At 43.8% G+C, this 26,552-nt stretch overlaps 1 protein-coding gene across 3 annotated transcripts in view; it reads left to right on the top strand.

Moving 5' to 3' along the window:
• The first annotated feature begins 3,029 nt into the window (after positions 1-3,029).
• The window catches only part of FBXO10 (F-box protein 10), a 43,200-nt gene continuing 19,677 nt past the window's right edge, over positions 3,030-26,552 (top strand). For 2 of the 3 annotated variants that reach the window (XM_040224860.1, XM_040224724.1), the window contains exons 1-3: positions 3,030-3,101; positions 6,051-6,142; positions 23,400-23,990. In XM_040224860.1, coding sequence (XP_040080794.1) covers positions 23,406-23,990 — 585 coding nt within the window. In that variant the 5' untranslated portion in view covers positions 3,030-3,101; positions 6,051-6,142; positions 23,400-23,405. Of the gene's footprint in view, positions 3,102-5,786; positions 6,143-23,399; positions 23,991-26,552 lie in introns of those variants that run through there. The other variant, XM_040224789.1, reaches the window with a different exon arrangement.

The raw sequence follows: 26,552 nt of genomic DNA, 5'->3' as shown, positions 1-26,552 counted from the left end.
TGGCTGACACACAGGCATTTAAAATTTAACAAGTCCAACACTGAGTTCTTGACCACTCCCTACCCCCGCAGATATGTTTCCCTTATAATAATAGTTCCTGGATCCTGGAATGTGAAGTCAAGCGGGCCTTAGGAGGCATCACTACAAATAAAGCTAGTGGAGGTGATGGAATTCCAGTTGAGCTATTTCAAATCCTGAAAGATGATGCTGTGAAAGTGCTGCACTCAATATGCCAGCAAATTTGGAAAACTCAGCAGTGGCCCCAGGACTGGAAAAGATCAGTTTTCATTCCAATCCCAAAGAAAGGCAATGCCAAAGAATGCTCAAACTACTGCACAATTGCACTCCTCTCACACGCTAGTAAAGTAATGCTTAAAATTCTTCAAGCCAGGCTTCAGCAGTACGTGAACCATGAACTTCCAGATTTTCAAGCTGGTTTTAGAAAAGGCAGAGGAACCAGAGATCAAATTACCGACATCCACTGGATCATCAAAAACGCTAGAGAGTTCCAGAAAAACATCTATTTCTGCTTTATTGACTATGTGAAAGCCTTTGACTGTGTAGATCACAATAAACTGTGGAAAATTCTTCAAGAGATGGGAATACCAGACCACCTGACCTGCCTCTTGAGAAACCTGTATGCAGGTCAGGAAGCAACAGTTAGAACTGGACATGGAACAACAGACTGGTTCCAAATTGGTAAAGGAGTATGTCAAGGCTTTATATTTTCACCCTGCTTATTTAACTTATATGCAGAGTACATCATGAGCAACACTGAGCTAGAGGAAGCACAAGCTGGAATCAAGATTGCCAGGAGAAGTATCAATAACCTCAGATATGCAGATAACACCACCCTTATGGCAGAAAGTGAAGAAGAACTAAAGAGCCTCTTGATGAAAGTGAAAGAGGAGAGTGAAAAAGTTGGCTTAAAGCTCAAGATGCAGAAAACTAAGATTATGGCATCCGGTCCCATCACTTCATGGGAAATAGATGGGGAAACAGTGGAAACAGTGGCTGACTTTATTTTAGGGGGCTCCAAAATCACTGCAGATAGTGACTGCAGCCATGAAACTCAAAGACGCTTACTCCTTGGAAGAAAAGTTATGACCAACCTAGATAGCATATTAAAAAGCAGAGACATTACTTTGTCAGCAAAGGTCTGTCTAGTCAAGGCTATGGTTTTTCCAGTAGTCATGTATGGATGTGAGAGTTGGACTATAAAGAAAGCTGAGCGCCGAAGAATTAATACTTTTGAACTGTGGTGTTGGAGAAGATGCTTGAGAGTCCCTTGGACTGCAAGGAGATCCAACCAGCCCATCCTAAAGGAGATCAGTCCTGAATATTCATTGGAAGGACTGATGTTGAAGCTGAAACTCCAATACTTTGGCCACCTGATCTAAAGAGCTGACTCATTTGAAAAGACCCTGATGCTGGGAAAGATTGAGGGCAGGAGGAGAAGGGGACGACAGAGGATGAGATGGTTGGATGGCATCACCAACTCAATGGACGTGGGTTTCGGTGGACTCCAGGAGTTGGTGATGGACAGGGAGGCCTGGCGTGCTAAAGTTCATGGGGTTGCAAAGAGTAGGACACGACTGAACGACTGAACTGATACTGATAATAGTTCACAAAATAGCATTTTCATGGGTCCAGTCAAGTTAAGCTAAAAGACTGGGAATCCCCCTAGTTTCCCCTATCAAGCCTTGAGGCTGACTACCTCAAAAAAGTTCCTTGAATCTACTTCCATCTTCACTACCATCACTCCAGTCCAAGTTTTAACCAATCTCCATGCTTCCACTCTTATTTTGTCTATTATCCACATAGTAGCTGGCATACTTCTTTTTTTTATTAAGGTTTGGTCTGACTCTTTGTGAACCCATGGACTGTAGCCTGCCAGGCTCCTGTGTCCACAGAATTTTCCAGGCAAGAAAATGGGAGTGGGTTGCCATTGCCTTTCTCAAGGGATCTTCCCTACGACTTCTATCACACTAAAAAAGGGAGGGGGGGTCTCAAATCACCCATATCTTTCACCCCTTCTTTGCCTCCCTTTTACATAAAATTTTTAAATCCTTATTGTGCCTTACTGAACGACTGAGCGACTGAACTGAACTTGAACTGAACTGAAATGTTGCACGATCTGACCCCTACCTGGCTTTAATTTCACTTACAGTGTTCTCTGTCAACACAATAAGCTTCAGACAAACTGGACATCTTTCATTTACCAAAGAGCAATCTTCTCTTCTCTGTCCCACCCGACTCAAGAGCTTTCATACAGGCTTTACCGGCCTCTCTTCCGTCGGGCTAACTCCTGACCACCCTCCCTGCCCCCTAGTTTTAAATCTGGGTCCTTCCCATGCACTTACTACAAATTATTTAAATGATATCTGATTAATGTCTACCTTCTCCACTCAGAAATTAACTTAAGCAGGATAGAAGCCACATCAGCTTTGTTCACGTCTGTGCCCATAACAGCAGCAGCAGCAGCAACAACTAACACTATGTGACAGGTAGTGTGTATACATAAAATTATTTAATATATACTCCCAGCTTATTGTTTGGACCATAGCCAGCGGTCAGTTCGTTGAATGAATGAACCAGCTCCTCTGTGCACACCTACTAAGTTGCTCATTACCTCCTAGAACAACCGATAGATAACTGTTGACTGGAAGAATCTTCTTCATAGTGACCCCAGTCGCCTGCTTGCAATTTCCACCCACCGATTCTATTTCTGCTCCAGGGGGCCATGCAGTACCAGCCTTAATCGTCCTTCCGCGAGCTCGACTTCGTAGCGTCTGAAGCCTCGTCCGCCCCGCTCACGTCTCCCTTTCCCTACCCTCCCTGCGGCGACTCCGTGTTCCTTTCCGCCGCGGTGGTCCGGAAGCCCAGCCCGGCCGCGCGCCCGCCGCTCCCGGCATCCCCTCCCCGCGCGTCACGTGACGGCTGCCGCCCCGCACCAGCGCGGCAAATACCGCCCCTAGGCGGGGCTCGAGGCGTGCCCGCCCCTGGCCCCGCGCCGCAGTCCTCGCCGCTCAGGTGGCTGCGGCCCCGGCGCCCGAGGCCCGCCGTGCTGTGGGCTGGCGCCCCGGACAGCTCCCGGCGAGGTAAGGGGGAGACAGCCCGCGACCCCGGGATGCCCTGGCCCCGGAGCGGGGGGCGGCCCGGGGGAGGGAGCTCGGGCGCCCTGGGGCTGCCTCCCGGGGACCTTGGGCGCTTCGCGAGGCTGCCGGCCGAGGAGTCTGAGCACCTGCACCGGGAGGGCTGCCCTCAGGCCGCCCGCGGCCCCGCGCTCTGCTGGCACCTGGAGGCTCAGCTGCACAGAACATCTGTGCCTTGGTTTCCCCTCTTGTGAAACGGGGCCAGGAAGGTGGATCTCTGCGGTTGCCCTCAGCCTGGAGGTTGTGCGAGTCTGTTAGTGAAGTCGAAGAGGAAGATGGGGAGAACCTTCATCTCGGAACGCAGGAGCGAGTGTTTGAAGCCAGGCACCTTTTATGTCTTCTGTGTTTTGTGCAAATCGCAAAGCCTCTCCCGAGACTGGTTTCTCCATCTTTAAAGTAAAGGTGATCACTCCTGCCATGCCTCGCTCACGGGACTACAATGAAGAACAGATGGAAAAGCCATCTGAAGAGCCAGAACTCAGGGTGTCAGTTACACCTGGATTCATATCCTAGCTCTGCCACTTACTGTGCAACCTCGAGCCGGATAGAACCCTATCTGTTAGAAAAAGATAACAACAGTAATTAGCTCATGAGATTGTTGTGAGGATTAAGTGTAATGGGGCTTAGCACCGTGTCGGGCACAGAAATGCTCAATAATTTGCTATTAGTACAGGTATTAGTAAGCTAGAAAGTCATTCAGGTGAGGGATGTTTAGAATCATCACACTTCCGTTTCTGTATATTTATTCCTAAAAAGAGTGCTGTACTGATTTCCTAAGAACGGGGCCAAGTGGAGTTCTTTCCCATTTCTGTCTGGGCCTTCTCATTTACAGTTGGCATGTAAACCTGTTGTTTCTACCAAGTGAGTCACTCAGGATGGAAACATTAATCTATTGGAGCAGATGGGTATCAGATTCCCTCTGAGGGGAAAGAGAAGTGCCAGGCATGTGCTGCCACCAAAAAAAGCACAATACAGTGATTGACTGTCAGAGCTGGAAGATGCCTGGGAAACCATCTACTCCGCTTGTCTCCTTGGGCAAATGGAGAAACTGGACCCAGAACTGAGGACAGGGTTTTGATTTTCTCAGAACCTGACAGGATGTTGACACTGGGTGGTGGAAAGAACACACACTGTTTACCAGATGCTGTACTTTTCCTGAATTTTAACCTGATTTCTTCATTTATTCAACAAGTATATATGGAGCACTTACTTTGTGCTTGTGTACCTAATAGGATCTGGAGAAGAAATACACACATACATATTCCTCTGCCAGTTCTTAGTACATTTTAAAATAACAATAGGTCCCAGTGAGCCTTCTTCATAGCAGCTGGCCCCAAGGGACCGATGCACACAGAGGCCTGAATAGTTTCATGATCAGCCCCAGCGGTCCCAGGGCCCTTGTTGAAGCCTGGTGAGACTTTAGAGACTGGAGAAAACGCCGCTTTGTCAGGCCTTTTAGTAAAGGATTTCCTCAGGCGTACAGTGCTTGGATTTCTTTTTCTGGTTTCAGGCAGCCCTCTTATTGTTTTTAGATTTCTGAAAAGAGCCACCCTCACCTCGGTGCCTTCATTTTGGTTTCCATGGTTATCGGATGAATTGTATTTTTATGATAGCACACGTAGCTGTTAAGTAATACAGGGTCAGGTAGTCCCCAGTTCCCTGTGGTTGGTTTTCTGATGGTGGTTCTCTATTCTTTCAGTTGCAGTGCAGCCATAATAGCCTTTGCTCCCTCCCAGCCTCTTTCCTTCTTTCCTTTAACAAACATCCATCAGTGGCAGGGCCAAGGGGAATGGTTATAAGTAGAAACAGAAAAAAAACCCAGAACAACAACACGTATAGACCCTGGTTTAGGTATCTCAGAATCTTTAGAGGGATAATCCAAAGGGGCAAATCAGTGGGGCTCTGATAAAGATGTAGATTGGGAGCAAGTGAGAGCTTTCAGAGGTGATAAAGATGGTGTCCTAGGCAACTGAGAAGATACCATATACTGAGATGCTTTTCAAGGAAGATGTAAAAGACACAAGTTCCTTCTGCGTGTGTCAGGCACATAGTAATAATAGTACAAAAAGCATTTTGTCCTTTCAGTTTACCTTAATGAATGAACCTTCTCTTAAGTCACCTATCATGGGCTTGCTTTGAAATGTTTCCTTATTTCTCTTGTTAGTCTTTCTTTTAGCCTAGGGATGTATTAGTTCCTACCTACATGCTAATATGTTCATAAAGGTAGATAAAGGTAGATAAGCAGACTCATTTGGTTAAGATTTTGTCTTTCATTTTGGATGTTTAACCATATATCTCATTTCAAAACCAGCTGGGTTCTAAGCAGCCCCATATTTCTTTATTTTTCCAAATAATCTCCCAAGTCTCTTAATGCCCCCATTAGTGAGAATTATGAAGTCTCCCACTTCCAAGCCCCCTGGGGGCTCAGACAGTCTGAAGAAGTCAGTCTTACTCTCCAGAGGGGAGAGAACAGTAGTCTGAGCAGTCTACCCACATTGTTTCTGACACAGCTGTATCACATTACTATTGAACAGCTGTCCTGCACCATCTAAGGAAGTGTGTCCACTGCTGCTCAGTGCCCTTATTGGACCACGGCCCTGCCAGTAGATCCTATGCTTGGATTCCAAGGTTGGAGCTTTTTAAATTTATGCCGCTGTGCTTAGCCATTTTCCCAAAGGGCCAAACTCTGGGCCATGTGTGGAGCTTGACACTAAGCTGGTTCCCCCAGTCGTCCGTATTTGGGAAGCACATAGAGGCAGCCTTGGTTGGGGTCACCTCAGACCACGCAGTAGAGTTATGTATTTTCAAAGCTTTTCTCAGGGTTTGGGCGCTGAATCCTTTCTCGTCCTAACTTAACCCATGGCTTTTTGGCAAATCGCTTTTACTCCTCTCCAGGATTTTGCCTACCAAGAATACTCAGGAATGCTAACCTTCAACCAGATAGCTCCACCAGGACTTTGGGTGCCAACTCACCTCGCTTTTTGTAGGTAAGAGTCAAACAGTAATCAATATGTTTATTTTATTGTCTTTCTTTTAAACTTTTAAAAATATGTGACACAGGAAGTCCAGTGGTCAAGACTCCATGCTTCCACTGCAGGGGGCACGTGTTCAATCCCAGGCCGGGGGACTAAGATCCTGCATGTCTCAGGCACTGCCTAAAAAAAGAGAGAAATACAACAATGCATGTGGGTAAAATCCATAAATGTACCGTTTAACAGTTCTAAGGAAAATACACATGTAACTACCATCTCTGTCAAGAAATAGAACATTGCCAGTAGTCCATAGCACCCCTTCCAAATCAAAACCGCTTCCTGGGAAGAAACTATCTTGACTTTGTGATAATCGTTTCTTTGCTTTTCTTTGTAGTTTTGTCACCTATGTTTGCATTCTCAACAATATAGTTACCTTTTTACTAGGTTTCTAACTTTATATGTGTAGAATCATATTGTTTGCTTTTTGTGTTTGCTTCTTTTGCTCAGCTTGTTTGTGAGCTGAATCCATGTGATGACTGCACTTATTTTCATTGCTAGCAGTGTTTCATGATATGAATATGTCACAGTAGTGTTATTCATCCTTGTATTTACAAGTATCTTATGATATAGTTTCTAAATGCAAAGAACAGTGTCTCCATGAACATCCTTAGACATTTTCTATTGTGTATGTGAATGAGTTTCTTAATTTTTTATGTGTTTATTTTTTAAATTCACCATTTAGCCATTTTATTTTATTTAAATTTTTTTGACCATGCTGCGTAGTATGTGGCATCATAGTTCCCTGACCAGGGATCAAACCCATGCACCCTACAGTGAAAGCACAGAGTGCCAACCACTGGATAGCCAGGGAAGTCCTGTGAATGAGTTTCTTTAGGTTATATATGTTGAAGTAGAATTTTGATAGATAATGCCAAATGGTTTTCCAAGTGATAGTGCCAATTTACTTTGCTACCAGCAATATATAACAGTTCCTGTTTTTTCACATCCTTGCAATGACTTGGTATTGTCAATTTAAAAATTTTAAACTCTTCTTGTAGTTGGTTTTTGTTGATATCTCTGTGGTTTTAATTTTCTTTCCTTGGTTACTACTGACGAGCACTTTTTTATTGGTTAATCAGATGGCCTTTGTTGTTTGCTGCCTGTTCAGTCTTTTGCCTATTTTTCAGCTTTTCTTATTGATTTTTCTTAGTTCTGTATAAATTTTGGGTAGTGGTTCCTTGTCAGTTATATGTTTTAAAAGTACCTTCTCCTGCTCTGTGACTCTTTTCATCCTCCTAGCTGTTTATCTTAGATCCTGTTCTGTTGAAGCAGGACCTTAGTGGGGATTAACACTCAACTGATGCATTGGAAGAAGTGGTCAGGAAAAGGAGAATGAGGGAAGCAGGATGGAGGGAGGAGAGGAAGAGAAGGATAACTAGGTGAGGTGGCAGTTTTCTGGAGAAGAGACATCAGTGTGTTGTTAGTAGCTGGCACTTCTGTCTGGGGGATGGGTGTGCTAGGCAGTAAAGAGGATCTGGGTGGGACACCAGTGGTATTCCCTGTAGTCAAACCTTTCCCTCTATGCCAACTTCACTCCATCTAGGGACAATCTCTCCAGGATTCTGGTTAGTCACAGTTTCTGGGGAAACTCACAAATGTAAGGTTAGTGGGACAAGCTACAATCCCTGCCACTACCATTGGTTCAAAGATCAAATCATGCCCATCAACTTCCACTTCGACCATCCGTATTAGTTTCCCTCCTTTGTCCCTTGAATGTAAGAGAGAATTCTGTGACAAAGCGACCTGGATCTGGAAGTTTATTTTGTTATGTTATTTTTAACCACAGATTCAATGTTTTTAATGCTTCTAGGACAAGTTTTAAGGCAATGGCAACCCACTCCAGTACTCTTGCCTGGAAAATCCCGTGGATGGAGGAGCCTGGTAGGCTGCAGTCCATGAGGTCATTGAGTCGGACACGACTGAGCAACTTCACTTTCACTTTTCACTTTCATGCATTGGAGAAGGAAATGGCAACCCACTCCAGTGTTCTTGCCTGGAGAATCCCAGGGACAGGGGAGCCTGGTGGGCTGCCGTCTCTGGGGTAGCACAGAGTCGGACACAACTGAAGCGACTTAGCAGCAGCAGCAGTAGTAGTAGCAGGACAAGTTTTTCAGTTTCTTCTTAAGTTAGTTTTCTTAAGTAATATTTTTCAGGAATTTGTCCCTTTTAAAGTTTCAAATTTATTTATATAAAGTTTGTAATATTTCCTTTCCCTTTTGATGTCTGCAACATCTGTAGCGATATCCTCTTTCCATCTGAATTCATTTTTATGCCTTCTCTTTTTTCTTCTTGAGCTGCAATAGAGGTTCCTTTTGAAAAACCAACTTTTGTCTTCATTGGTTTTTTCCATGGTTGGGTTTGCTATTTCATTAAACTCTGCTTTTTTAAAAAAAATTTTACTTTCCTTGTATCTTTTTAAATTTTTTCCTCTAACTTTTTGAAATGGATGCTTAGTTCATTAAATTCTGTACTTTTTATTTTTATTCTTTACATTTAAAGTTAAGCATTTTTCTCCAAATACTGTTTAGCCAGAGCTCATGATTTTGATATGTAGTATTTTAATCATTCATTTCTAAACACTTTCTAGTTCCCAGTGTGATTGCCCTTTTGACTCATAGGTATCTTAGGAATGTTTTCTTCATGTCCAAGGATATGAGTATTTTCTGGTTATCTTTTATTAGTTAATGGTAGTCAGTGAGCTTGTTCTCTATAATCTTAATCTTTTAAATTTGTTGAAATTTCTGTTAGGGCTCTGTTTTGAGTTTTTATAAGTGTTATGTGTGCTTGAAAATAATTTGTATTCTTTAATTGTTGGATTCTCTGTAATAGTTCTGTATCATGCCATTAGATTAAGTTTATTAATTATTTTCAGATCTTAATCCTTAGTGATTTTTTTTGCTTATCTTAGCTATTATAGAGAAATGTGTTAAAATATACAACTATGATAATGAAATTGTCTGTTTTACCTTTTAATTTTTTGCTTTTATATCTTTGAGCCCAATTATCAAGTGCATACAAATATGAAGTTATACTTCTTGGTGTACTAACCTTTTATCATTTATGATTTTGCTCTTTTTTATTTCTAGTAAAGAAATTTTTTTTTAGCCTTAAACTCTATTTTATCTGATACCAGTATAGCCATACCATCTCTTTTGGTTAATTTATGCAAGGTATATCTTTTCCTATCCTTTCTGTTTCTATGTGTTTTAAGAATGTCTGTTATAAATAGCATATAGTTGGGTTTTGGTTTTTTATAGTCTTTGTCTCTTAACTGGAACATTTAGTCCGTATTCATTTAATACAACCATGGATGTATTTAGGTTTAAGTTTATCATCATATTTTATGTTTCAGTGCGTTTATCCTGCTAGTTCTCCCTTTATTTTAGGCCTCTTTTTCCTTCTGGGGAGGTTGTTTTTAATCACTGCTTTTTCCCCCCCTTCTTCTAATTTCAAATGGACATTATGCTCTTCTTGCTCTTCTTTTAACGGTTACCCATGAAATTTTAATTTAACCAAAGTTGATAAATTATGGAAATGATAAATATCTCTACTCTTCTTTTGGATGGTACAGAACCTTAGGCCACTTGAACTGTCTTTTCCTTTGCCGCTTAATGGTAAACTTGTTATACAGTGTTTCTGTCAGCTTTGATTAGAGTCATTTAAGGACCCGGAGATGGAACAAGTGATATAAGGGAGGAAAAAAAGTGAGAGAGCAAAGAATTTCCTTGAGAAAACTCTGTGTATACCTGTCAGGACTCTCTTGGTTGCAAATGACCAGCTTAGGCACTCTTAACTTTAAAAAGAAACTCTGTTGGCTTATAAAACTGCATAGGTGGATTCAGGGGCCCAAAAATATTCTTAGGGTGCTTTCTCTATCTCTCATAGTCACTTAACCTTGTTTGTCTTAGTTTGGCTTCGTTCCTCAGATGGACTCGTCTGAGTTGTCCCTGTGCCTGGCAAGGGGGGATGGTTTATTCTGATCATCTACTTTGGGCGAGAGAGCCATCCTCTGTGATGAAGGGCTGAAGCACTTTGCATGACAGCCTCTAGACTCAGGACTAAATGAAGTGGGAGTGGGGTTCTTCTAAAAAAAAAAAAACGAATGAGGGAAGGTGCAGACTTCCCTGGTAGTCCAGTGGTTAAGAATCCGCCTGCCTGTGGAAGGGACACAGGTTCGATCCCTGGTCCAGGAAGATCCCACATCCTGGGGGCCCACTAAGCCCATAGACCACAACTACTGAAGTGTGTGCGCTCCGAGCCCACGCTCTGCAACAAGAGAAGCCACGACAGTGAGAAGCCCGCACACCCCACAAAGACCCGCTGCACCGCCCGTGTGCAGGAACAAAGGCCCAGCACAGCCGACAGTGAATAAAAACTGTGAAGAGGCAGAGTGTGCTGAGCAGAGGAAAGTTCCAGCTACCACAGTCCACTGCACTGAGTAATGGCTGACAGATACAAAGAAAGAAGAGGGTTAGAGAGGTTGCAATTAGAATTAACTCAGTTAATCTTTACAAGAAAAAAAGTGGGAGGACATCACCTATTCATGAGCCCACTGACAGGGAAGGAGGAGGCTGGTCAAACAATTCCTTTACTCACTCTGGGCATCTTGGCATTGTTGGCTGAGGACATCTCAGTGGTTGACAGCAGCAGACGCATGGGGCTCTAGTATGTATAGATGTTTTCAACATGTCAGCCGTGGTACTTGCCATTCCCACAGCCTTTTCTAAGAGAAACTTCTACATCCATAACTGCCGTTCATGGAGTGGCAGCCCCAGACAGCTGTGTTTCTACCATAAAATCTTGCTCTACCCCTACACCCTGGTCAAAACTTACTGAACCAGAGGTGGACATCAGACCCAAGAACAGCCAATTGCTGGCCTCACCAGGGACCTGTGATGTGACCCGTGTAAAAAATGCGTGTTCCCTTTATTTAAACTGGGGATGCAGAAGGACACTTAGCTACAGAAATTGAAGCTGAAATGGTATATAGAGAGAAGCAATGAGGTGGAGTCAAGCCTTTGAGGAGCCCTGGCTAACTGATCTTAGGAGGAAGCAGAAGCCATGAAGGAGAGAAATGTTATGTAGACTCCAAACAAGAGGAGAATAGAGGAGATTCTTGGAGGGTGGCTGAGTCATGTGATGAGTGAAGACCACACTCCAGCTGCTGAGGGCCTTGGGGCTGCCATTAATCCAGACCATTCTAGACTCTGGGAAACCCAGACCTACTATGTTTCTATTCTTGTGTTTCCTTTAAAAATCCGTTCCCTTAAATGCCACATAAGCCCTTATGATAAGCTCTCTGCTGTTAGCTCTTGGAGTCAGGAGACTCTCTAGAACAGACACTCAGAACTTAGAGTCAGGGCCTACATGGGTGGATTTCTGTTGCTGCCAGTGCTCTTTCAGTGATGCTATTCTGAAAAGAAACCTCATTCTCTTTGCCATCAAATGGCATCAGGTAGCTCAGTTGCAATAAAAAACCTCTGCACCCGCTGCTTGGCCTGAGGGATTGTCTGCTTTGTAGGCCAGGAAGGGTGGCTGTGACCTCCACTTCGTCTCTGCTCTCCTTGTATCTTATCTGACTACAGAAAACCATCACTTACTATGATTTGTTTTTCTAAGATGTTGGAGGGTTGATTCAAAGGCAGAAAGAGAAAGGAATTTAGAGAAAGAAGAGTCAGTAACAGAAAGGGAATTCATCACTATCTATTGTGTGTTTACTATGTGTCAGGCGCAACGTTACATGATTTCCATTCATTGTCTCATTGTAGTCTCATAACAACTCCCGAAGGCTTTATTATCCCCCCACTTTAATAGAAGAGGAAGCTGGGACCCAGATGTTCTAACTCCATTGAACATGTGATCTCGGGTGTAAAATAATAATCACTTGGTGTGGAATTGTCTCAAGCTCAGAGTGATTGAAGAGAAATTTCTGGGAAGCTATATGTGGCGGAGTGAGAGGCAGGAGGTGGTGAGAAAGAGACATGAGATCTGTTTCCTCCGCAGACCAAGCCGCCTGGGAGGAGGCCAGAGGGCGGCCGCCAGAACATCCGGGTTGGTTGGGGTCAGTTGAAGGTCTCTGCTCGTTCCTCCTCCTGCTGCCGCACTTGCTGCCTGCTGGCCAGAGGGCTGCTGCTGGGCACAGGTGCCTTGATTGTCACAAATACTGGCTTGAGGTCCTGGATCTTTGGCCCAGGCTCCCTAACTGAGTCTTGCTGTGTCACATCCAGCTCAGACACTGTGTGATACTCTAATGCATAGTAATTGCAGGAGTAAATTCACGCTTATTTGATGATCTGTGAGTTTTGTGTAACGGTGAGGTTAGAAGGTCCTTTACCAGCATGGCACGAGTGAGGAACCCCAGAACGTCAGGAAGGAAACTCGGAGGCAGGGGCTTTGGACTCAGTCCAGGCTGGGAATGGCAGCTGTACTGCTTGCTGAATAAAAGATGGGATAACCTTTATTCCTGGAATCAGGTATGAGAAGACTACCACCTCTCAGGTGGTTCGAAGTGCTTACTGAGATGACATATAAAAAGCACTTGGCATTTAGTAAGCCCTCAACTTTCCCTGCCCCCTCAAGGTCACCCAGTGAACTAGAATCTGATTGAAATCCAGATTTTGGGTTTCCCTGACCCAGTGCACTCTCCTAGGTGAGAATAAATGGCAGTGCATTGAAGGAGAAAAAGCGGGTCCTTATAGCTCCCAGCCACACTCGGCCCTGTAAATGCGCCAGAACACAGAATTCTTGTCATCAAATTTCAAAGCAGAAAGTAAGAAACAGTTGGTTGTCTCTCAGGCTGAAGAATACTGATGTTTGAAGAAATGATAAAAAGCCCAGATGAGATCTGTCATCTTCAAAGTTTTAAGCTTTGTTTCATTTTCCAGTAGAGTGTGTATGTGTGTAAGTGTAGGTATGTGTAGGGAGCTCTTTCATGGTTCACTGTATTTTAATCTCTATGTACTTTCAAACTAAGATCAACAAAGCTCTAGGAAGTGTACTTGATTTGAAGAAAAATTCTAAAATTATTAACCTATTATGGTTCCTCAACTAATACAGTTCGTATTTAGTACGCTTCGGAACAGGGGAGGAAAATCTCTTCGGTTTTCCTTTGATAATACTAGAATCCTGAACTGTCCTGGCTCTTTTCCCCGGCTTTTTTGTTAAAAGCAGAATTCCCACTGCTTTGATCTACTGCTGGGGCCTCCCCTAGGTAGGAAGTAGGTGCATTTTCTTCATTATACAAACGTGGGACAGGAGCGCAGGGTTGTTGAGCCCCACCTTCCGGGCTATCCAGTGAGGGAGAGACAGACCCCTACTGGAAGCTGGCTCGGCCCTTTTTGTCAGACTCTTCTCAGGATGGGTAGGGCCATCTGTGCCGGGACTCACGGCAGCTCCTTACTGCCCTCAAGTTAACAAAAACTCTGCATGAACTGAACCAACTGATCTTTTTCCCTGACCCCTTTAGACTCCCAGAGCTTCAGCCAGACTGAGTTTCTTCCTGTATCCTCTGTGCTGTGATTAGTCATTCAGTCACGTCTGATTCTTTGCGACTCCATGGACTGTACGGCCCACCAGACTCCTCTGTCTATGGGGTTCTCCAGGCAAGAAACCTGAAGTGGGCTGCCATGCCCTCCTCCAGATGATCTTCCCAGCTCAAGGATCAAACCCAGGTCTTCCACATTACAGGCAGATTCTTTACTGTCTGAGCCACCAGGGAAGCCCGGCCGAAATTTCCTGCCTGGGGGCTTGGCTGACCCTCTCCTCTGTCCACAGTCCCCATTCATCTTTTCTCTGGATGCCCCAACATCACCCCGTATCTCTGACATCAGCTCTTCCATGAAGCTTAACTTAATGATTAAAAACCCAGACACTGGGGTATGGTCTGGCTTCAAAAGGGGGCTCTGCAACTCTCTACCCCACTCTAGTACTCTTGCCTAGAAAATCCCATGGATGGAGGAGCCTGGTGCTGCAGTCCCTGGGGTCGCTGTGAGTTGGACATGACTGAGCGGCTTCACTTTTACTTTTCACTTTCATCCTTGGAGAAGGAAATGGCAACCCACTCCAGTGTTCTTGCCTGGAGAATCCCAGGGACGGCGGAGCCCGGTGGGCTGCCGTCTATGGGGTCACACAGCATCGGACACAACTGAAGTGACTTAGCAGCAGCAGCAGCAGCAGCAGCGGCTGTCTAGCAGAGTGATTCGGAGTAAGCCATTTGTCACCTGAGTTCTCTCACTTAGTTTCTTTATGTGTAAGATAAAGACAATAATAATTTTAAATCAGTGCTTCTTAAACATATAGTACTTACGAATTCCCTGTAAAATTGTTAAAATGCCAATTCTGATCCAATAGTTACGGAATGGTGCCCAAGCGCTGGCATTTCTAACCAGTTCTTATAGGTCCTAGAAACAACATTCTGAGTTGTAAGGCTTTTGAAGAGATGCTGAGAGAATAAAAGGAAATAACGCATGAAACATGCTTAATGGTGTGCCCTTCAGACAGTCATGCTAAGTAAACAGTAGTTCTTGTTGTTTTTGTTGCCTTCTCTTACGACTGGCTGATTCCCCCAGCTAGGGGGCCACAGTTTTATTCTTTACACACAGGCTTTCCCTCTTTTATGGCACAGATCACTTTTTCCTTGTACTGTGGTTTTAGGGGGGTGGGGGGAGGTGGTGGTAGTGATATCTTCGTCTCCTGCCAGACTTGAGGGTGAGGTCTTCATATTATTTCTGACTCTCTCACAGTGCTTACCATGAGTCTTATACATAGCAAATGTTGACCACATACTTGGGTTTTATTTACTTTCTTTTTTTTTTAATTCCACAAGGATCTGTCTCAAAGTGTGGATTCTATAGCTGAGGCTGTTCTAATACTGTACACCAGATAACTGATGATAGTGATCATTCATTCATTCAGCAAGTGTTTATTAAGCACCTACTACGGGCCAAGCATGGTTCTAGGCATCTTACAAAGCAGCTTACATTTTACTCAGGGGAGACAGACAGTAAGCTGAAGCCTTAAATAAAACGATAAGCTCCTTGAGGGCAGAGAATGTCTAGTTGGTTGCAGTGAATTTCTCTACAGCAGGTGTTCAGGTGCTGCGTCACCTGGCCACCCTGTGTCTGCGTGTGTTGCCCCGCTCCTCACGTGGGTAGTCCCTATGCTGTAACTCAGTACTTTCTCCTATCCCCTGTACCCACCCCATACTCCACTCTCCCAAGAGCATTAGTGAGCTGCAGACATGCCACTAGAGGTTTTATTCCTGACCCCAACTTGCTGACCCGCCATGATATGCAGTGATCTAAATGGCACAGCCACCACCCTCTTGGAAGCAGTGGCAGCCTGGATGGCACAGCAGTGCTTCGGTTCCGGTGCCTTACGTTGACCAGAATTCTGTATGGTTTTCTCAGGGTGTTCGCTGCCAGTCTCTCCTTTATCAAGTCCTTTTCCACTTCATGCCATTTAGAGATTAGGCTGGTGAGGCGCTGGTCACCTTCAGTGTCTCTCGTGATCTCACTCCATAGCTTTAAATGGCATTCTGGTCTCTGTTCAAATGTCACTTCCTCGGAGACCTTCCTAGCACAATATTAGACAATTGATGAATATTTGTTGAATAAATGATTTATTTTCCTTTGGAAATTCTCAAAATCCCCATGAAGGATAGCAAGATAGCCATCGTGAGCCTGTTTACAGATAAGGAAACAAGCTCACAGATGTTAAAGGATTTGCCTCAAGTCACGGGACTAGGAACGGAGAGAGTTTACTAGTTGAGAGCCGGGTTTCATAGGATTCATCTCCCAAGGGAATGGCCCCTGCCTTCCCCACTGAGACTGGGGACACTCAGGTGGCTCAGAGGCGTGTGGATCCCTCCAGTGTGGTTAGGTAGGGACCTCGCAGAAACCTTGAGTTCTCACACTCTTGGGAACACATTTTAAAAGGAACAGTTTGAGCCCTGCCTTAGGACCTGCTCCCTCCCATCCAAACAGATTCCCATTGTTATCAGTTATTTACAGGCACAAGCCCTGGGGAACATTTGTTACTTTTAATTCCATGGCTCAGAAGCCCCAGTGACAAAGAAAAGGGGGAGAGGGCAAAACTTGTATACTTTTCTTAAAATTGAAATATAGTTGGTTTAAAATATTGTGTTAGTTTCAGGTATACAGAGTGATTTAGTGATTTATTTTTCAGATTATTTTCCATTATGTTGCTATAAGATACTGAATATAGTTCTCTGTGCTATATGGTAAATTCCTGTTGCCTGTCTACTTTATGTATGAGTGCTGAGTGCTAAGTCGCTTCAGTTGTGTCCGACTCTTTTTGACCCTCAGTTGTATCCAACTCTTTGCAACCCCATGGACCTAGCCTGCCAGGCTCCTCTGTCCATGGGGATTCTCCAGGCAAGAATACTGGAGTGGGTTGCCATGCCCTCCTCCAGGGGATCTTCCCAACCCAGGGATCAAACCCATGTCACTTAGTCTTCTGCATCGGCAGGCCGGTTCTTTACCACTAGCGCCACCTGGGAAGCCCACTTTATGTATAGTACGATAGCTTGTTAATCCCATACTCATAAATTACTCCCCCAACCCTGCCCTTTGGCAACCATAAATTTGTTTTCTGTGTGAGTCTATTTCTGTTTTGTGTATATATTTATTTGTATTATTTTGTAGATTCCACATGTAAGTGGTATCATATATTTGTCTTTGTGTGACTTACGTCACTAAGTATGATATTCTCTAGGTCCATCCATGTTGCAAATGGCTGAGTAATATTGCGTAGTTGCTCAGTTGTATCCAACTCTTTGCAACCCCATGGACTGTAACTTGTCAGGCTCCTCTGTCCATGGAATTTTTCAGGCAAGAATACTGGAGAGGGTAGCCATTCCCTTCTCCAGGGAATCTTCCCAACCCAGGGTCTGAACCTAGGTCTCCGCATTGCAGGCTGATTGCTTATGGTCTGAGCCACCAGGGAGGTCGTAATGGCCAAGAATTTCCCATATACACCACGTCTTAAGCCAGTCAAGTGTTGCTGGACACTTGGAATGCTTCCTTATCTTGGCTAATGTAAATAATGCCACTGTGAACATTGGGGTGCATGCATCTTTTCAAATTAAAGTTTTCTCTAGATATATACCCGGGAGTGGGATTGCAGGATCATATGGTAGCTCTGTTTTTGGTTTTTTAAGGAACCCCCGTGCTGTTTTCCATAGTGGCTGCACCAGTTAACATTCCGACCCACAGTGTAGGAAGATTCTGTTTTTTCCACACCCTCTCCAGCATTTTTTATTCATAGAGTTTTTGATGATGGCCATTCTGACTGTGTGACATGACACATCACTGTGGTTTGGATTTGCATTTCTCTAATAATTAGCAATGTTGAGCATCTTTTCAGGTGCCTGTTGACTATCTATGTGTCTTCTTTGGAGAGATGTCTATTTAGGTCTTTTGTCCATTTTCTGATTGGGTAGTTTTGGTTTTTGTTTCATTTAAATATTGAGTTGTATGAGTTGTTTGTGTATGTGGGGCATTAACCCCTTGTCAGCCACATTGCACATATTTTCTCCTTTTGTAGACTGTCTTTTCATTTTGTTGATGGTTTCCTTTGTTGTGCAAAAGTTAAATGTTGCTTTTATTTCGTTTGCCTTGCGAGACTGATCTAAGAAAACATTGCTACAATTTATGTCAGAGAATGTTTTGCCTGTGTTCTCTTGTGGGGGTTTTATGGTGTCATGTCTTACCTTTAGGTCTTTAAACCATTTTGAGTTTATTTTTGTACGTAGTATGAGGGAGTGCTCTAGTTTCATTGATTGACATGTTGCTGTCCATCTTTCCTCACACCACTTGTTGAAGAGACTGTCCTTTCTCCATTGTATATTCTTGGCTTCTTTGTCATAAATTAACTTGACTGTAGGTGTGTGGGTTTGTTTTTGGGCTCTCAAGTCTGTTCCATTGGTCTATATGGCTGTTTTTGTGCCAGTGCTACACTGTTGTGATTGCTATATCTTTGTAATATAGTCTGAAGTCTGAAAGGGTTATACTTTCAGCTTTGTTCTTTTTTTCTCAGAATTGACACTCACTTAGAATTGCTTTGACAATTCTGGATCTTTTGTGGCTCCATATAAATTTTAGGATTATTTGTTCTAGTTCTGGGAAAAATATAATTTTTCACAGGTATTTTGATAAGGATTGCATTGAACCTGTAGATTGCTTTGAGTGGTATGGCCATTTTAATAGTATTCATTCTTCCAGTCCAAGAGCATTGGATAGTTTTCCATTTCTTTGAATCATCTTCAGTTTCCTTTATCAGTGTATTATGCTGCTGCTGCTAAGTCGCTTCAGTTGTGTCCGACTCTGTGCGACCCCATAGATGGCAGCCCACCAGGCTCCCCTGTCCCTGGGATTCTCCAGGCAAGAACACTGGAGTGGGTTACCATTTCCTTCTCCGATGCATGAAAGTGAAAATTGAAAGTGAAGTCGCTCAGTCGTGTCCGACTCCTAGCGACCCCATGGACTGCAGCCTACCAGGCTCCTCTGTCCATGGGATTTTCCAGGCAAGAGTACTGGAGTGGGGTGCCATTGCCTTCTCCGCAGTGTATTATAGCTTTCAACATATCAGTCTTTCACTTCCTTGGATAAGTTTATTCCTAAGTTGCTTTTTGTTTGCTTTGACATGGTTTTAAACAGGGTTGTTACTTTCTGATATTTTATTGTTAGAGTAAAGAAATGCAACAGATTTCCCTATGTTAATCTTATATCCTGCTACCTTGCTAAATTCATTTATTCTAATAGTTTTTATGTGGAGACTTTGTATAGAGAGAGTATCTTGTCATCTGCAAATAGTGACAGTTTTACCTTTTTTCCAATTTGGAATACCTTTTATTTTCTTTGTTGTCTGATTTTTGTGGCTAGAGCTTCCAATACAATGTTGAACAGAAGTGGTGAGAGTGGGAATCCTTGTCTTATTCCTGAATTTAGTGGGAAGGCTTTCAGCTTTTTACTGTTCAACTTTTTACTGTTTATTATGTTGGCTGTGGGTTTACCATAAATATTAATAACTTTTATTATGTTGAGATATAGTCCTTCTATACCTACCTTAGTGAGATTTTTTATTATGAATAGATGTTGCTGCTGCTAAGTCGCTTCAGTCATGTCCGACTCTGTGCGACCCCATAGACGGCAGCCCACCAGGCTCCCCAGTCCCTGGGATTCTCCAGGCAAGAACACTGGAGTGGGTTGCCATTTCCTTCTCCAATCCATGAAAGTGAAAAGTGAAAACGAAGTCTCCCAGTCGTGTCTGACTCCTAGCGACCCCATGGACTGCAGCCTACCAGGCTCCTCCATCCATGGGGTTTTCCAGGCAAGAGTACAGGAGTGGGGTGCCATCGCCTTCTCCAATGAATAGATGTTGGATTTTATCAAATGCTTTTTCTGTGTATATTGAGATGATCTTGTGGGAATATATATATATATTTAAGAGTTACCTGGTTATAGAAATCCCTGTTGCTGCATGGATTAATGTTGTAAATATATAGTAAATAATGCCAAATGGAACAACAGAGAATGCCAAATGGAACAACAGAGAATGTGACATTTGTGAGAATGGGAATCCTGTCTGAGCTCAGAGAGTTCCTCAAGGGAGACTTATCAGCTGCAGTGAACATTGGGGTATATGTATTTCTTCTAATTACATTTTGCTGTGGATATACACTCAGGAGTGGGATTGCTGGATCGTATGGTAGCTCTTTTTTAGTTTTTTTTTAGGAACGTCTATACTGTTCTCCTTAGTGGTTGTACCAATTTATGTTCCCACCAACAGTGTAGGAGAGGTTCCTTTTCTCCACACCCTCTCTAGTATTTATTGTTTGTTGACTTTTTGATGATGGCCATTGGCCATTCTGACTGGTGTGAGGTAATACTTCACAGTGGTTTTGATTTGCATTTCTCTAATAATTAGTGATGTTGAGCATATTTTCATGTGCCTCTTGGCTATCTGTATGTCCTCTTTGGAGAAATGTCTTCTGCCTATTTTTGATTGGGTTGTTTGTTTTTTTGATACTGAGATGCATGAGCTGTTTATATATTTTGGAGATTAATCCCATGTTGGTCACCTCACTGGTGAATATTTTCTTCTATTATTTGAGTGTTTTTTTTTCATTTTGTTTATGGTTTCCTTTGCTATGCAAAAGCTTTTATGTTTAATTAGGTCCCATTTGTCTATTTTTGTTTTTATTTTCATGACTCTAGGAGGTGGATCCAAAAAGATACTGCTGTGATTTACATCAAAGAGTGTTCTATGTTTTCCTCTTAAAAATTTTATAGTAGCTGGTCTTCCATTTAGATTTCTAATCCATTTTGAGTTTGTGTATGGTGTTAGAGAATGTTTGAATTTCATTTTTTTACATATAGCTGTCTAGTTTTCCTAGCATCACTTATTGAAGAGACTGTCTTTTCTCCCTTATATATCCTTGCCTCCTTTGACATAGATTAATTGACCATAGGTGCTAGGTTCATTTCTGGGCTTTCTGTCCTGTTTGATTTATTGGTTTATACTTCTTTTTTTTTTTTGTGGGTGCCACTACTATACTATTTTGATTAGTGTAGCTTTGTAGTATAGTCTGAAATCAAGGCACCTGATTCCTCCAGCCCCATTTTGCTTTCACAGGATTGCTTTGGCTATTTGGAGTCTTTTATGTTTCCATAAAAATTTTAAAAATCCTTGTTCTAGTTCTGTGGAAAATGCCATTGGTAATTTGACAGGTATTGTGTTGAATCTGTAGATTGCCTTAGGTAGTATAGTCATTTTGACAGTATTGATTCTTCTGATTCAAGAACATGGTATATCTTTCCATCTGTTTGTGTCATCTTCAATTCCTTTCATCAGGATCCTATAGTTTTCAGAGCACAGGTCTTTTGCCTCCTTGTGTGTAGGTCTGTATGTGTTAGTTGCTCAGTTCAGTTTAGTTCAGTCACTCAGTCATGTCTGACTTTTTGGTACCCCATGGACTGCAGCACGCCAGGCCTCCCTGTCCATCACCAATTCCCAGAGTTTACTCAAACTTATGTCTATTGAGTCAGTGACGCCACCCAACCATTTCATCCTCTGTCGTCCCTTTCTCCTCCTGCCTTCAATCTTTCCCAGCATCAGGGTCTTTTCAAATGAGTCAGCTCTTCGCATCAGGTAGCCAAAGTATTGGAGTTTCAGCTTTAACATCAGTCCTTCCCATGAATATTCGGGACTGATTTCCTTTAGGATGGACTGGTTGGATCTCCTTGCAGTCCAAGGGACTCTCAAGAGTCTTCTCCAACACCACAGTACAAAAGCATCAATTCTTCAGCACTCAGCTTTCTTTATAGTCCAACTCTCACATCCATACATGACTACTGGAAAAACCATAGCCTTGACTAGATGGACCTTTTTTGGCAAAGTAATGTCTCTGCTTTTTAATATGCTATCTAGGTTGGTCATAACTTTCCTTCCAAGGAGTAAGCGTCTTTTAATTTCATGGCTGCAGCCACCATTTACGGTGATTTTGGAGCCCAGAAAAAATAAAGTCTCTCACTGTTTCCATTGTTTCCCCATCTATTTGCCATGAAGTGATGGGAGTGGATGCCATGATCTTAGTTTTCTGAATGTTGAGCTTTAAGCCAACTTTTCCACTCACCTCTTTCACTTTTATCAAGAGGCTGTTTAGTTCTTCACTTTCTGCCATAAGGGTGGTGTCATCTGCGTATCTGAAGTTATTGATATTTCTCCTGGCAATCTTGATTCCAGCTTGTGCTTCATCCAGCCCAGCATTTCTCATGATGTACTCTGCATATAAAATTAAAAATTAGTTGCTCAGTCAGGTTCAACTCTTGCAATCCCATGCACTTGTAGCCCACCAGGCTCCTCTGTCCATGGGATTCTCTAGGCAAGAATACTGGAGTTGCCATTTCCTTCTCCAGGGGATCTTCCCAACCCAGAGATCAAACCCAAGTCTTGTGCACTGCAGGCAGATTCTTTACTGTCTGAACCACCAGGGAAGCCCCTTTGCCTCCTTAGATAAGTTTATTAATAGGTATTTTATTCTTTCTGATGCAATGGTAAATCAAATTGTTTCCTTAATTTCTCTTTCTGATCTTTTGTTGTTAGTGTATAGAAATGCAAGAGATTTCTGTGTCCTGCAACTTTACCGAATTCGTTGATTAGCTCTGGTATTTTTCTGGTAGCATCTTTAGGATTTTGTAAGTATAGTGTCATGTCATCTGCAAACAATGATAGTTTTACTTCCCTTCCAATTTGGATTCCTTTTATTTCTTTTTCTTCTGTGATTGCTGTGGTTAGGACTGTGTTGAATAAAAGTGGCAAGAGTGGACATCCTTGTCTTGTTTCTGATCTTAGAGGAAATGCTTTCACCTTTCCACTGTTGAGGACAATGTTAGCTTTAGGTTTGTCATATATGGCCTTTGTTATGTAGAGGTAAGTTCCCTCTGTGCCCACTTTTTGAAGAGGGTTTTTTTTTTAATCACAGATGGGGGTTGAATTTTGTCAAAAGCTTTTTCTGCATCTTTTGAGATGATCATATGGTTTTTATCCTTCAATTTTTTCATGTGGTGTATCACACTGATTGTTTTGCATTTATTGAAAAGTCTTTGCATCCCTGGGATAAATCCCACTTGGTCATGGTGTATGGTCCTTTTAATATGTTGTTGGATTCAGTTTGCTAGTATTTTGTTAAAGATTTTTGCATCTATGTTTATCAGTGATATTGCCCTTTAGTTTTCTTTTCTTTTTTTGTTTGACATCTTTGTCTGGTTTTGATATCAGAGTGATGGTGGCCCCATAGAATGATTTTGGAAGTATTCCTTCCTCTGCCATTTTTTGGAATAGTTTCAGAAGGATAGGTGTTAACTCTTCTCTAGATGTTTGCTAGTATTCGCCCGTGAAGCCATCTGGTCCTGGACTTTTGTTTGTTGGAAGTTTCTTAATCATGGTTTCAATTTTAGTACTTGTGATTGGTCTGTTTTTATATTTTTCTATTTCTTCCTGGTTCAGTCTTGGAAGATTGTTCCTATCTATGAATTTGTCCATTTCTTCTAGGTTTTCCATTTTATTGCCATAGTTGCTTGTAGTAGCCTCTTAATGATCCTTTGTATTTCTATGGTGTCGGGATATTTTAAGAAAAGGGACCATAAGCAGGGTAGACAAAAACCTCTTTTGTTCTGTGTCTGTGTCCCAGGTGACCATGGAGGCTGGCGGCCTCCCCCTGGAGCTGTGGCGCATGATCTTGGCCTACCTGCCCCTTCCTGACCTGGGCCGCTGCAGCCTGGTGTGCAGGGCCTGGCGTGAACTGATCCTTAGTCTCGACAGGACTCGCTGGCGGCAGCTGTATCTGGGCTGTGCTGAGTGCCGCCATCCCAACTGGCCCAACCAGCCCGATGTGGAGCCTGAGTCTTGGAGGGAGGCCTTCAAGCAGCATTACCTTGCCTCCAAGACCTGGACCAAGAATGCTGCCATCTTGGAGACCTCTGTCTGCTTTTCTCTATTTCGCCGGAGGAGAACGCGCCGGACCCTGAGTGTCGGGCCAGGCCATGAGTTTCACAGCCTAGGCAGTGCCCTGGCCATGTCCAGCCTGTTTGACCGAATCCTGCTGTTCCCAGGTCTGCACGAAGAGCAAGGTGAAATCATCCTGAAGGTGCCCGTGGAGATTGTAGGCCACGGGAAGCTAGGTGAAGTGGCCCTGCTGGCCAGCATTGACCAGCAGTGCTCAACCACACGCCTGTGCAACCTTGTCTTCATGCCAGCCTGGTTCTCACCCTTCATGTTTAAGGTGGGTGTCCACCTCCGATGGACGGCCTCTCCCAGCCTGACCCTGACTCTTGGCCTCTTCTCGGTGGATTTGTAACCCCTTTTTTGTTGGAATTTAGAGTTCAGTCATTATTCCTATAACACAGTCCTCTGAGTTCTATAACAATTGAGAAGGAGGCACGGGGGTCAGTAAAGATCAACATTCTGCTTTGTTCCCTCACTGGAGGTCAAAATTGCCTTGCACTTCCTCCCTTCCAAACTGGACCACCTGGGGCCACAGGTACAGCAGCCAGGTGGGAAAGCCAGGTTCTAGGAGCATGCTGCATGGTGACAGGCAGCATTCCCAGAGAGATGGCCAAAGAGGGGATGCTCTGCAGGCCAGTGACCTTCAGAAAGTTAGCCCCACTCTGGGGAGGGTCAAGGAAGGGTCTGGCTTTTGCCAAGAGTGACTGGAGGGAGAGTCGGAAAATAGCAGAACAACATATTCCTTCTAGGAATAGAGCAGTTGTTTTCAGAGACAAGCACAGTAGCTTTTTTGTAGCTCCTGGCAGAACAGTCTGCAGCTTTTACATTGCTTAGAAACTGATTACAGTGCATGGATTTTGTACTTTGTCAACAAAAATTATACCACCTCTATTCTACCAGTAACAACCAGATTATCTGCCAGGTTCATAATGATCCTTATGCCACCGCTCATTGGTGATGCGCTTACTGGGTGCCAGGCATGTCCTTACAGCATGATTAAGATGGGTAGTGTCAGCTGGCTTTATAGACAAGCAAACGGAGCCTCAGCAAGGATCTCAGACTTTGTAAGGGACAGAACTAGGGTTCAAAACCTGTAATCATAATGCAGGTGACTTTGCATCAGTGGTCTCACAACAAACTTGTGGTAGACAGAGGAGATGCGTCCCCATTTTGCAGATGAGGGACACTGAGGCTCAGAGACACTGAGTAACTTTCTCAAGTGGATAATTAGGTTAGACCTCAAATCTAGGCCTTTGAGCCTAAGCACTTTTGAAATTACATTGTACTGTCTTCCTTGAAGTTTGAAAGGCTGCTTGCTAATTAGACCTAGAACATTTCAGAAGGACTGATGAGATCTTCCGCTGCTGATCTACAGACCCAAAAGAATTGTTCATTTCCATACCCTTCACATGTCATAGGCATTTATTCTTGAGTTAAGATGTTCATTTCAGCCTCTGCTTCCCCCTCATCAGTGTAGCCACAGATCTTCAAGGGGTAGGTCTTGGCCGTAGATGTCTTTGTAGCTCAGCCCACGTCCTGCCTCAGTGCTTGGCATATATTAGTGCTCAGTCCATGACTGTCTTTTAACCAACAACAGGACAAGGGACCAGAATCACCCTGCCTGAAAAAATGCCAAGGCCAGGGTGATTTCACAGCTGTTTATATGACTTTTGAGGAGAACTCTGGCAGTGGCTTTGCATCTCTAGAGAGCCAGTGTTTTTCTACAGAAGGGACCAAGTAAGAAAAAATAGACTTAAATTGCATCAGGAAAAAGTTAGGTTAGCCCTAGGGAAGAACTAGACAAGTTGAGGGGAGTTAAGTCCTGGGACAAGCTCTCAAGGGAGATCACTGCTGGAGAATGTAAAATTGTCCAAGGATTACTGAAGGGGATCATGGGACCTTCCCTCCTTTTCTGGTTCAGATACATCTCATGGAACTTGGTGTGAAATCCAGAAACAGTTCTTCAGAAATACAGAGCAGCCAGGCCTCTCTGTGAGGCGTGCAGAGCTGAGGGTTCAAGTAAGTTGTGCCGTGGGGCTCAGCACTCCCCTACCCCAGAGGACTCTGCTCTCCACGGTGATAATAGCTGGCTTTTATCACATGCCTTCTTTGTGCCTGGCTCCATGCCTGGTGCTTTGTTAGCTTGTGAGCCCTGTATTGTAGACAGAGAAACTGAGGCTTGGAGCAGTGACACGTTGGCCTGAGGTTACACCCTTGGGAGAGGCAGAGCTGGGAGCTGGGCCCTGCGGCCGTGCTCTTTAGCCTCTGTGCTGCCGGCTGTGGCAAGCCTGCTTTCTCCTGCTCTGGCTGTGCCCCAGCTTTGTTCCCACACAGACTCCCAGCACCTGTGTCGGGGCCTCCCACTGTTGGCACAGCCCCTCCTGGCCACCTTGGCCTCTGTCAGCCCTCCCACTTCGCCGGCTCCGTCCTGAGTGCAGACACTAGGCTGACCTCTGGCGAGCTGCAGTCCGCAGGCTCAGGTGGAGGCTGGCTTGCAGGACCAAGGGAGGATGGCAATGGAGGGAGAGTGCTTTGGAGGGTGAGACCCAGAGAAGTGCCACGTGATGGACACAGTCTCTCTGAAACTGAGGCACCACGTGGGACCCTTACCCATCAGAGGGCTTGATAAAGTTGGGCTTGCATCCCAGCCAGCTCCTGGGTCAGTGGAAATTGTAAGCTTCCCCATCATTTCTAATCATCCCTAGAGTGATAGTTTCCTGGTTCATGTCCAGTGTTAACATGTGTGGATTCCATTTCCCCCATCATCCCTCTGAGCATTCAGCATCATCCCCTTTCTGCAGGTCACCCCCACACTCCTTATCCTGAGTGCTTCATGAGC

The sequence above is a fragment of the Oryx dammah genome, unplaced genomic scaffold (assembly GCF_014754425.2).
Source record: "Oryx dammah isolate SB20612 unplaced genomic scaffold, SCBI_Odam_1.1 HiC_scaffold_1, whole genome shotgun sequence".
NCBI lineage: Eukaryota > Metazoa > Chordata > Mammalia > Artiodactyla > Bovidae > Oryx > Oryx dammah.
Note: the sequence above shows the minus strand (reverse complement) of the source record. Positions and strands in the feature narration are given on the sequence as shown.